At 40.5% G+C, this 12,169-nt stretch overlaps 1 protein-coding gene across 1 annotated transcript in view; it reads left to right on the plus strand.

Moving 5' to 3' along the window:
• The first annotated feature begins 1,102 nt into the window (after positions 1-1,102).
• vcanb (versican b) overlaps positions 1,103-12,169 on the plus strand; it is a 32,044-nt gene continuing 20,977 nt past the window's right edge. The window contains exons 1-6 of the mRNA XM_003439618.5: positions 1,103-1,449; positions 2,853-2,930; positions 4,057-4,479; positions 6,189-6,363; positions 7,145-7,272; positions 7,777-8,073. Coding sequence (XP_003439666.2) covers positions 2,864-2,930; positions 4,057-4,479; positions 6,189-6,363; positions 7,145-7,272; positions 7,777-8,073 — 1,090 coding nt within the window. The 5' untranslated portion in view covers positions 1,103-1,449; positions 2,853-2,863. The remainder of the gene's footprint in view (positions 1,450-2,852; positions 2,931-4,056; positions 4,480-6,188; positions 6,364-7,144; positions 7,273-7,776; positions 8,074-12,169) is intronic.

Below are 12,169 nucleotides of genomic sequence, written 5' to 3' on the forward strand. Positions count from 1 at the left end.
TGGACTGACTCTTACATAATGCTTTTCTAACAGCTTTCTGTCTAACATTCACACTCCGATTGATGCATCAGGGTTAATATCTTGCCCCAGGAAATTTGGCATGGAGACTTGAACAGCCAGGGATCAAACCACCAACCTACTAATCGATACATGACCCGCTCTACCTCCTGAGCTACAGCAACCCCACCCCAAAACCAAGATGGGTATTTTCTGTAAATTGCAAGATTTCTGTTATAGCCTTGGTTTTAAATTGTAAGTTGTCTGGTTCTTATATAGCACTTTTCTTTTCTTTGACTTTTTCACACAAGCTCTTTGTATGCAAGTGCGTTCTATCTAACATTCACACTCCAATGGATGTCTTGGAGAGCAATTTGGGGTTAATATATTGCCCAGGGATATTTGGCAAACAGACTGGAGCAGCCGGGGATTGAGCCACCAACCTTTTGATTAGCAGAACTGATCCAACTCCTAAGTTACAGCCACCCGGGCTGGGTTACAGCCTCCCACTCCGGCTGGCTTTTCAGTTGTCTTGAAAACTCTTTTGGGTCTACTGGTTACATAAAGTGTTATTAAGGCTAAGTTGCAGAATAGATTTTATGCTTCAAGTATACTTTTAATGTTGAGGAATGAAAATCACCAACATCAGTTCTGCGTGTATAATCTATCTTAGACTCTTAGTGTGTATTTTGTCATCTCTAGAGGTTCAGGATAATTTGACTTTATAGATTTATATCGTTTAATGAATGCTTGCTGTAATTTTCACACAAAAATAATAAACAATGTTCACTGTGTCATAGGACAGCATTTAAGTGGAAACTAAAATATTGGAAGAAAAAGATTCTCTCATTTAATTCAGTGTTACTTATATAGTGCCTAATCACAACAGCAGTCGCCTGATGTTGTAAAGACCCTGCATTAATATTCGTAATTTGAACGTGAAGTGCAGAAGCACCTGGCTCTCTATTAAAGCGCATAAAACACATAACGCATAATCGGTTAAGTGTCGTCACTTAACCGATTAAATACATTGCAGACTGTGTTCCTTATCACACACATGAAAGAAATATGAAGCAGTTAGGGTTCCAAAGCCATCCCGCCCAGGAGTCGGCTCTTTCTGCCAGTAATACAAAGAAAAGTCTCTCCCTTTCCTTCACTTCTCCAAATTCTCCAAATTCAGCCTATCTATACTTTCCTCTTTCCAAGTCCCTCCCCCGTTTTTACGTTACTTTCGGGATTGTGCGCTCCTCCTCTTCCTAATATCAAGATAATAACCCGTGCAGAGTGGATTTGAACTTCCAGCCACACCAGTGAAGTGGGTGAGTACACTGGTCTGAAAGATAAGCACGCTCACACTCCGCGGATCATTTGGAATCTCCGGCAGTTTCGTTTGGAAAAGTTTTAAGTGATCAACCTGAAACGAGCCAGCTGGACTTTGGACGCTCTTCCAAGGTTGTATTACATCATTATTATTATTATTATTATTATCATTATTATTATCATTATTATCACGTTTTCTCCGTGACTCACCTGATATTAACAAAGTGTAATAGTTGTGTGGTTATGGCGATATTACTATAATGTCAATGTTTTATTCCCATATCAGGAGCTACTTTTTAGGTGACGGGAATGTTCCCACACTAGTAGAGCCAAGTGATTAGAGACTCATTGATAAAACTGACCCAGACACCAATTAAATCCCCTCACAGCCAATGACCGCTGAACCACCTGATCACTTGATAAGCTGTATCACTGCGGCAGCCTCAGTGAAGTCCTGGGACAGCTCTTAGCACACACGTGGTCTCAGAAGCAGAACTTTTCTCTTGTGTTTGAATTATTTTTTAATAATAATAATTATGCAAACTAGAGCTATGTAAAGAATTAAAGCAAAACCTAAATCTGATTCACCAACAGGATGTGTCCTAATAAGACTAATAAAAGTTCCTCAGTTATTCATAATTATTCAATGACTGCTAACTGTATTTATGAATTAATTTATTTTTATTTAACGTTGAAATAGAACAAATAGTACTTTATATAGTCCAGGCAGTGTGAACTCCAGACACACCTGTCCTAGTTCATGCAGTAGTGGAAGAAAATTGGAAGAAAAAAAAAGCATTATTCCATAATGTCTGTTCATTTATTTTAGTTAACAGTGATTCAAAACTGTAGGTCATGTGAGCTACAATAAAACATCTAATTTTATTTCTATGAGATTAAGTGAGTAATTAAAAATAAGATTTTAAAAACCTATTTTTGTCCTGGAGAAACTGTCCTATAGATTGATGAAATTCTGCATAAAAATCCACTTCACCTGGAAACACAGTCTTGTCTTTTCATTTACAGTGTAAGGCTACAGCGCAGCAGTATTTGTGCTTGTAGATGTCTGCATCAACACTACTGGTTGATATTCCTGTACTGGGTTTGAGTATTTGTAATTACATTTTCATTTACTTCTTTATCATTTGATGCTACTGAATAGCTACTTCACTACACCATCTTGTCAGATTTTTGCCTATAAAATAGCTTTGTGGTTAATTAAATCTAATAATTAATGACTTGATTGGTCGGTTGAGACTAATTGACTACAGTTTAGAGAGTATTACTAAGTTTTAAAATCATTTTAGAGGTTATGCTACTAGGTATTACACTACTATAGACTACACTTTCTGTGGTTTGTGGTCACTGCGTTGCTTCTATGATTTTTTTAAAAAGAAAAACTTATCTGAACATTATAAAATCAACCTAAAATATATCAACTGAAAGTTAACTGCAGTCTTTCAGCAGGCCAATATTTGGCATTTATTATAAGGTCCATCACTGACTGTCATTCACTTTTTTTTTCTTTCTTGCAGATACTGTTGAGATGATTAAACACATCCTTACACTCCTGCTCTGTCTTGTGTGTCTGTGTTCACCCCGTCCTCAGCCAGGTAAGTTGAGTCTAGCAGGATATGATTTTGTAGCTGAATCCAAACTTTGTAACCCGCCCTGGCGCTTTCTCTCTGACGTAGCTGTAATTACGTGCCAGATTTGCAGATCCAAGACTGACAAAGTGGAAAATTATTATACTCTCAACACAACACAAATTCACTCTGCATACACACTTAACCAGCATTCCCTGGTTAAGTGTGCATGCAGTCACACACACACACACACACACACACACACACACACACACACACACACACTCTTTCACTTGTTTTTTCTTTTTCATTTTTCTTCTTGCAGCTGAACGCTCCCACACTTTCTCAGAGCAGGTATTAGTGCAATGACTAGATTTCATAGTTATTTATGCAGGTTAAACATATATCCCCACCTATTTTAAAGCTGACTTTGAATATATCAATTGAAATTTAAATTAGAACATATGTAATTTGTCATGGTCTTGTTTAGTTGGGTTGGTTAGGCCAAAGTATAAGGTTATTGTTTTGGGGGTAGAAACAGGATTCATGAACCAATTGCAATTCTCCAAATAGATTTATAGATGAACTCCACAGCAACTGCTTTCCTGCTTTGAAGCAAACCCTGCTCATGTGTAGCTGGTCACTACTCTTGCTTTCAGATTGATCTGCATCTATGTGTATATTGAGATCAATACAGCCATTAGGCCATGGGCATAGACTTCTGGGTATGACACATGGGCCTGCGGGGTCTGGTACTTAGCTATTGGCAGCAGATCCTACTTTTCCTGATTCTATTTTGGGTCCTGAGAGCTAAGGAGTGGGTTGCTGTGGATCAGTGTTTCACTGGATGGGAAGTGACGTTGAGTCACTGCATTGGGCCTCTGCCTTGTATTCTTGGAGCCAGACGTGATCATATTTAGACAGGGTGGAGTACTAAGTTATCAGCTAATGTCAGCAAGCTGAGTTAGCTAGCCTCACACAAAGACTCGGTGTAACACACAGACAGAAATAGCTAAACTAGTAAAATACTGGAATTGCACTCATGAAAAGTGGAGTCTAGACTTGTTAGTTAGGTTGTACTTCCATTAAAATGCTCCAAAAAGCATTGCTTTTATTCATTTTAGACTCACACTGGTTCCTGTTTTCCTTCCAGCACCTCCAGAGATGGCAGTGAAGATGGAGGAGAAATTGGCTGTAGCTGGCTCTCTAGCAGACACAGTGGTGCTACCATGTTACTTCTCCATAACACAAGCTTATCCCAGCAGCTCCACACAAACTTTGACGCACACCCCTACACCTGCGCAAACTCACAGCCAGAGCTCTGATGACTATGGCAGGATCAAGTGGACAAAGCTAGATGGGCAGGAGGAGAAAGTGGTGCTGGTGGCCCAGGGAATGGGAGTAAAGGTGGGGCATGGCTTTGAGAGCAGGGTGTCAGTGCCCAGCTACCCGCAGTGGTTGGGAGATGCTTCTCTGGTGATAGGGAAGCTCAGGGCCAGCGATGCTGGGTTATACCGCTGCGAGGTGATGCATGGGCTGGAGTCCACTCAGGTCACAGTCATCCTCACTGTCAGCGGTAAGTAAAACACACAGGAACACTAGCAACTCACCATTTTATAGTCAGGTTAGGAGTCTGTATGCAAGTCTACAAACGTCATTGACTGTATCCAGATGTGCCCAGCTGGCAGAGACTTCAAAGTTAAAGGTGTCGCCAAAAGTATTAACTGAAGCGCGTGCACATGCCATTTTCTTTAAAGTGCCCTTCCTCTCTGGTCATTGTAATGGTCTGTTTTCTAATCCATCTGCTGAAAGAGAAAAGATTCTCTGAGATGACCTAAAAACTTTCAGGCAGCTAGTCCAAAGCTAACTGTGTCCAACAAACACTTTACTCCAGTGTGATGTGGAAACCTAAAGTCTGCTTTACACAAACACACCAGTCCCAAAAAGCTGATTCTGTTCATCGTAGCGTTTTCAGTGGGAGAAATCAGTATCATCTAAGTGACTTCTTCAGTCTCAGCTGACTCAAGTTTCCCAACCTCATAAACAGTACATTTGCACAATGACTGAAACTAGCACCACTGACAAACAATGGCCTGGGAGGTCTCACATCAGTCTTTCACTCATTCAGGAGACATCTTGTGTCTTGTTGCGTGTGCTACAAAGATATTACCACTTTTTTTAAGCAGTGTGCTGTATTGTGGGGAGACAGTGCTTTAAAAAAAAACATAAGCTGGAGATCCAGATCTGCATTATTTGCAGCTCAGGAGATAGAGAGTGGCCAGCATTCATTTTAAAAAAGTTTAATTCCGATTATTTAAAGTCTCAAAACACAACCTTTCAATTTTAGACAAAACTCTATTTAACACAGGGATCACTAAGGTCAAAGCATGGTGGACAAAGAAATTCACAGGAGTGGGAGCCACTGCAATAGAGGGAGAGGTGTGTTATTCCACAAGCTCAGGTAGAAGGTGTGTATGATTGCAATGGGTCTATTTCATATGGACCGATAAAACAAGGAGCTAGTTTTTGGGTCAATGATTTTAATGGTAAACCTTTAGTTGGAAGCCATACCGTCTGATTGGGTAACTGGGTGCAAGGTAGCAATGACAATCAGTGTACTTTTTGTTGTGGTTTTCAGTAGAGTCCCCCTGGTTTGAGTCCAGACCTGCTGACTGAATTGGAGGTGATGTAAAAGTAACGCTGCTCATCACCCTGAACAAACCATCCCCACTGTGAAACATGGTGGTGGTAGCATCATGCTGTGGGGATGCTTTTCTTCAGCAGGGACAGAGAAGCTGGTCAGAGTTAATGGGAAGATGGATGGAGCTACATACAGGACAATCCTGAAAGAAAACCTGTTGGAGGCTGCAAAGGACTTGAGACTAACCTTCCAGCAAGACAGTTATCCTAAACAAACAGCAATAGCTACAATGGAATGGTTTAGCCCAAAATATTCATGTGTTAGAATGGCCTGGTCAAAGTCCAGACCTAAATCGCATTGAGCATCTGTGGCAAGACTTGAAAATTGCTGTTCACAGATACTCTCCATCCAATCAGGCTGATTGGCTACTGATTTTGTTTTGATTTTAAGTTTGATTTCCTGACATGTAGATTTGTTTTTCAAGCCTGAACTGAAACTTTGACTTTTGGTTATTTATAATTTTGGTCGTATATGTTAATATTTTGTCTCTAGGACCTTCAATAATGGATCTAAAATTATGTTGATTTAATAAAACGCTATTGAAGGCATCCATACATTCCGGATTGTTGTTAACCCTCCTGCAGGTGTGGTGTTCCACTACAGAGCTAACAGCAGCCGCTACAGTCTGAACTATTCTGAGGCTATGGAAGCGTGCCACTCTGTAGACGCATCCATCGCTACACCTGAGCAGCTGACAGCTGCTTTTGAAGATGGCCTCGACCAGTGTGATGCGGGCTGGCTTGCAGACCAGTCAGTTAGGTATGTTCCTACATTTCTTTAAACAAGTAATCTCAAGCTTAAAGTCCCTTGTAATTTCATGACAAATTAGCAGATAAAATAACCGAAATTCAAATGTTGAAGTGCCATTTGGAATCTCAGCGAGCCCCAATGCGATGGTAAATCAAGTGAGGGAGGCCATGCTCTGCCACACCAACCCTCTGCATTTCCTCCTTCACTACATCCATGGATCTTCTCTGAGATCTTCCTCTTTTCCTCACGCCTGGCAGCACCGTCTTCATCATCCTGTCCACTCTCTCTCCTCTGCACATATTCAAACCACCTCAGCCTCACCTTTCTAATTTTGTCTCCAAAGTGCTAAACCTGAGATGTGCTCTACTCGTTGCATGTTCACCTTTCCACCCCTCATGCTCTTTTATTTACACAAATGGATTCGGTCTTGCTTCTACTGACTTTCATTCCTCTTCTCTCCAGAGAATAGCTCCACCTCTCGAGGCTCTCCTACACATGCTCCCTAGTTTCACTAAAATATGTATAAAAATATCTGTAATTCATAAATGGTCAAAGCAATAATTCAGAGTTCAACTTGAATTAAGTTTGTTTTTGATTTAAAGCTGAAACTCTGCACTTAAGTCACATTTTCATCGTGTGCAGTCCACTGTATTGATGCACAGGGGCAAAACTACAAAAACTTAGGGACCCAACTATAGAACATGAAAACCGAATAAAGAAATAAATATTACCTCTTTAAATATCTGATCATCTACTTTTAATATTGTCATTATTATTGTTAATTTTTCAGATATCCAGTCACAGTGTCCCGTCCAGGCTGTGAAGGTAATCTAAAGAATCGTCCAGGTGTGAGAACCTACGGCATCCGTGACCCCATGGAGAAATATGATGTGTACTGTTACGTAGACAAACTACACGGTAAATACACATCCAAGACAAATACATGCTGAAATACAGAATTATAGAGGCTGTGGTTAGCTTAGCTTAGCATGAAGCGTTTAGCAGAGCACTTTTCTGAAGGTAAAATTTCGACCTAATAGCTCCTCCACTAGTTTCTTTACTCTGCTATGGTCTATACCAGGGGTGAGGAACTCCATGCCTCAGGGGTCGGTGTCCTGCAGGTTTTAGATGTGTCCTTGATCCAACACATCTGAGTAAATGGCTAAATTACCTCCTCAACATGTCTTGAAGTTTTCCAGAGGCCTGGTAATGATAATAATCATTTGATTCAGGTGTGTTGACCCAGGGTGAGATCTAAAACCTGCAGGACATCAGCCCTTGAGGCCTAAAGTTCCCCACCCCTGCTCTATACCCAGCTGATTTTGTTACATTTGGTTGAAGTTAGCTTATTGTCACTAAATATCAAGTAAAAAGACCACCTGTTAGCTGTAAACTGATTTTGTGTTTCTGCTCTGTCTTTAGGCGAGGTATTCTATCCTACTTCCATCAGCAGTAAGTTCACCTGGCAGCAAGCAAGGGAAGAGTGCGAGAAGCACGATGCCGTGCTGGCATCGCCCGGTCATCTGTTTGCAGCCTGGAGGGCGGGGCTAAACCGCTGCGACTTTGGCTGGCTGTCTGACGGCAGTGTCCGTTACCCCATCACCATCCCCAGGCCTCAGTGTGGAGGAGGCCAGTTGGGGGTCCGCACACTTTACAAGTATGAAAACCAGACTGGTTTCCCAGACCCCACTGACAGGCACGGGGCTTTCTGCTTCAAGGGTAAGACAGAAACACACATTGATCCACATTGATGAACTGGACAGTAATTTACTCTGCTTATTTTCTTATTTGCATGAACTTAGTCTTGCAACAGAGTGGTCTCATATCTATTAAGTGCTTATCCGTTATCTAGTTTCAAAGGGTGAAAAAGGCTGTGTAATAAAAAAGCATGTCAGTTTCTGCAGCTTCTTGCATTTAAGCCACATACATCGAGCTGGTTTCACAGGACAGGAGTCTCTCATTGTTTTTTTAGGGTTATTTTACCTTATATAAATATTAAGCACCTTGACACGTCTGTGCTTGTGATTTGGCGCTATATCAATAAAATCAAATTGAATTAAATCGAACAGTTGAAGTCTCTGCATCCTAGTTGACTTTTGAAACTCTAAAAACCACAAACTTTAATTACAGATACAGCCCCACTCAGGACCTTTGCAGGTCACAGAGCAGTGTTTCACAAGACACCGAGTCTCAAAGGCAATAATAATTTAGAGATCTATCAGCATGTATGTGCAAATTCTTTGGTCATATTTTAATGAGGAATTCTGTTTAGAGCAGCTGTTTCTTTAGCTGCATTGTGTAACCTGGGTAAGAAAATTAGTAATATTACAGATAAAAAAAACAAAAAAGCAAATTACAAAGTGTATGGAATCCAGGTCCATGCCGCACTGTTGAGCTTGTAATATTGGCCCTCCTCCAAACATCCACAACACTTTGACAAGAAAAGTCTAATTTAGTAAATAAACACCGAGGTGTCACAATCTGCAACCACTTAATAGCCAAGTAAAAAGAAGTGACAAAGAACAACCCAACCAACAGAAGAATGATCTCTCAGTAGCCATGTTAATGGTGGGCCATGTTTTTTACGAGGGGAAAAACCCAGCACGTGCACTCTAACACAGATAGAACAGAAACAGGACAGGTCCCTAATGTTTCACAGCTGGGACCCTGCCCAAACTCAGACAGACAGACGGAGGAGGAGATGGAAAAGAGGGGGATTTCTCCCATAAGTGACATCATTGTACAAAAAGCACAAAACTTTAACAGTGAGCCCAGCTCAGTCTGCAGTGTGAAGCTGCAGCATCAAGTATGAGGCACTAAACATATAATTTCAGTCACTTGCCTTACTGAACATGAAACCTGTGTAATGACTGCAAGAGAAAGTAAATGTACAGTGACGGTGTACAGACAGACCCCAGCCAGATGGCTGAAGCTCGCCAAATACATGACATCATACTGGGCAGGGCTTAAAATGCAGCTAGGGTCTCCTTCACAGTGCAAAAAGACAGACTCAACCACAGTTAAAGCACAAGTCTGCAGGCAATTCACACCTTTAGCAAGCTCTTTGGTAGAAGCAGTAATCAAAAAATGCTGTTTAACAAGTATTCCTGCAATAAAAGTCACAATAAAGGTACAGAAGTATAACTGCTTTTACTTAGTAAAACTAGTGCAGAAACATTTGATTCAATTCAGTTTAATTTTATTTATATAGTGCCAAATCACAGCATCCGTTGCCTCAGCATCTGCTCTGTGACTGCTTCACCTGTTATGTTACAGACTTTCTGAGGACTTGTGTAACCCAGTGGAGTCTAACTGAATGAAGCTTGACCGTAACATCATTTTCAGTTTTGTTTTAGGTTGTCAGAAAGGTATTTTCTAATTCATACTTTTTATCTAGGTTATAGAGGATAATAGTGGTGCTGTACTTGCCTGCAGTATAAAGCACTATATAAGAATCAGTCCATTTACCATTATGTTGAAAAGTCTTCCTTATATGTCTCACTAGATCTAAAATTATGGCTATAGTGCTAAACAGAAACAGGAAAAAGCACACTCACAAAACCCACCCAACGAAACTCCCTCCTGCACATTCACACATGGGGGGGAGTCTGTTAAATCCAGTTTATTAAAGCATTATGTATGTGACGCTCAAACCCCCCACTCATTCCCAGGACACTAACCATATGAACTCAGCACTTAGACACACACAAAGGAATGCATTGTATGTTCAGGAGCCCTAATTGTTAGTTTTTCATGCGGTATATGCTCCATTATAACAAGGCATTAATCTTCCCTAGGATCAGAGATTACTTGGAGAAGGGCCTTACAACAAAACTCTTATGCACCGTCTAAAATTCTTTTAAAAGCCTGATCAATGTGAGACAGTTACAGATTTAAAGAAAGTACAGCTGTTCCAGCTGAAAGGTTTTTTTCACATATCACGACATAAAAATTATCTGGTTCTCACCAAGTCTGAGATAAACAACAGCACATGTTGTAGTACAGCGTGTCAATAAGGAGAGTTTCATTTAATAAAAATGGCAAAAGAATTTTTTGTGTGAAAAGCTAAGCACACTTCAGGACTGAGCAGCTTCTAGAGCCACCTGTAGCAGCAATAATTTGGACTAATTATTTTCTGTCTGACTTTATCAGTCTCTCACATTGTTGTGGAGGAATTTCAGCCCATTCTTCTTCATAGCTTCTTTCTTCAGTTCTTAAACTTTGTGAGGATTTATTTATGCATTTCTGTCAGGTTGAGGTCTGGACTTTAACTGGGCCACAGCACCGATTCTTTGCTTTTTCAGTTATTCTGTTGTAGATTAACTGCTGTGCTTGGGTCCTGTTAATGACCTAGTTTCATCCAGGCTTTAGCTGTCAGACAGATGGCTTCACATTTGACTCTAGAACTGTCACGGTCCTGGGTTGGTGACCCAGTGTTTTGGTTTTTGTATTATTATTGATCTTTGTTTTCATCTGGAGTTTGACTGCTAGTGTCATGGTTTCTGTTTTGTATTTCTAGTTCTTAGGTTTTGGTCTCTGTACTCTGTGTCCCCTCTGTAGTTTCAAGTCGCTGCCCTTGAGCCAGTTGTATTTTCTGTTTTACTTTGAAGGTCCATGTCTCAGGTCATGTATTCTGTTTTGCTTCCCCGTTGTCTTGTCTAATTAGGTTCAGCTGTGTCTCCCTCCTGTGTGCCATTTCCTTGTTACCTTGTGTGTAGGTATATTTAGTGTGTGGTTACCTCTGTTCTTCATCGGAGCGTCTGTGTATCATTCTGTGTATTATGCCTGTTGGTCGTCCTGTTCATCTTCCCCAGTCTCTCTCCAGCTAAGTTTCCATGTTTCAGGTTGTTTAGTTTTATGTTTCTAGTTTCATGTTTAGCTGTCCCCAGTTTAGGTTTTTGTTAGTGGTTTTGTGGTAACTCTTACAGCCGCAATAAAGGCTCACTCTCCGTTTGAAACACTCTCTCCTTCATTATTGTCTGCGCCTGGGTCCACACCTCTTATCTCCACGCAAACCGTGACAAGAACAGAGCAGTTCATGTTAATGGAGAGGTCTGTTATGAACAGAGATCTCCACTTTGGTCTCATGGTTCCAGAAGGCTTATGTTATGTTGTTTTTAGAGAGAAACAAATTTATTCCATCTTTTTTGAACTGTCATGGACTTTAACCTTTAACATGCTAACTGAGGCTAGTAGAGTCTGAAATGTCTTCTGACATTTGCCAGTCTTCTCTGCTAAGATGACTGGCAAATGTCTTCTGTGTTTTCCACTTATGAATAATCGTTCTCACTGTGCAGTGATGGACTTGGAAAGGTTTGGATATAGCCTTACAGTATAACCCTTCCCAGACTGATTGATTACTGATGTACAATTGATAATGCGCTAATAGCCAAAACATTAGCATTTATAGAGGTGTTCACACTTACTGATGATCAGATAATCAAGTGAATTTGGTTAGCAGCTTAAGTCCCCTGGAAACATAGAAGTGTACGCAGATTTTCACACAGTTTCTGTATTTTGGCTCAGTTTTTATCCCCCCCCCCCAAAAAAAACTGATACGGTGTAATATGTCATGTTTTTGTTCTTTATCTGAGGTTGTATTTAACCAATTTTAAGATAATTTTTATTATGTCTTGAGGGTGTGCTATTTTTTCTTGAGACTGAAACAGCTTCATTCTTGACAGGTGACTTCATGTTTCCAAAATCAGCAATCAATCTGCTGCATATCCTTTTATAGCTTGCTGTGTGTGCTAGCTGCCGTCTGACAGCTTCCCAGACTCCTGTTTCTTTATTTAATGACTCATTGACTTTGCTG

The sequence above is a fragment of the Oreochromis niloticus genome, linkage group LG7 (assembly GCF_001858045.2).
Source record: "Oreochromis niloticus isolate F11D_XX linkage group LG7, O_niloticus_UMD_NMBU, whole genome shotgun sequence".
Classification (NCBI taxonomy): domain Eukaryota; kingdom Metazoa; phylum Chordata; class Actinopteri; order Cichliformes; family Cichlidae; genus Oreochromis; species Oreochromis niloticus.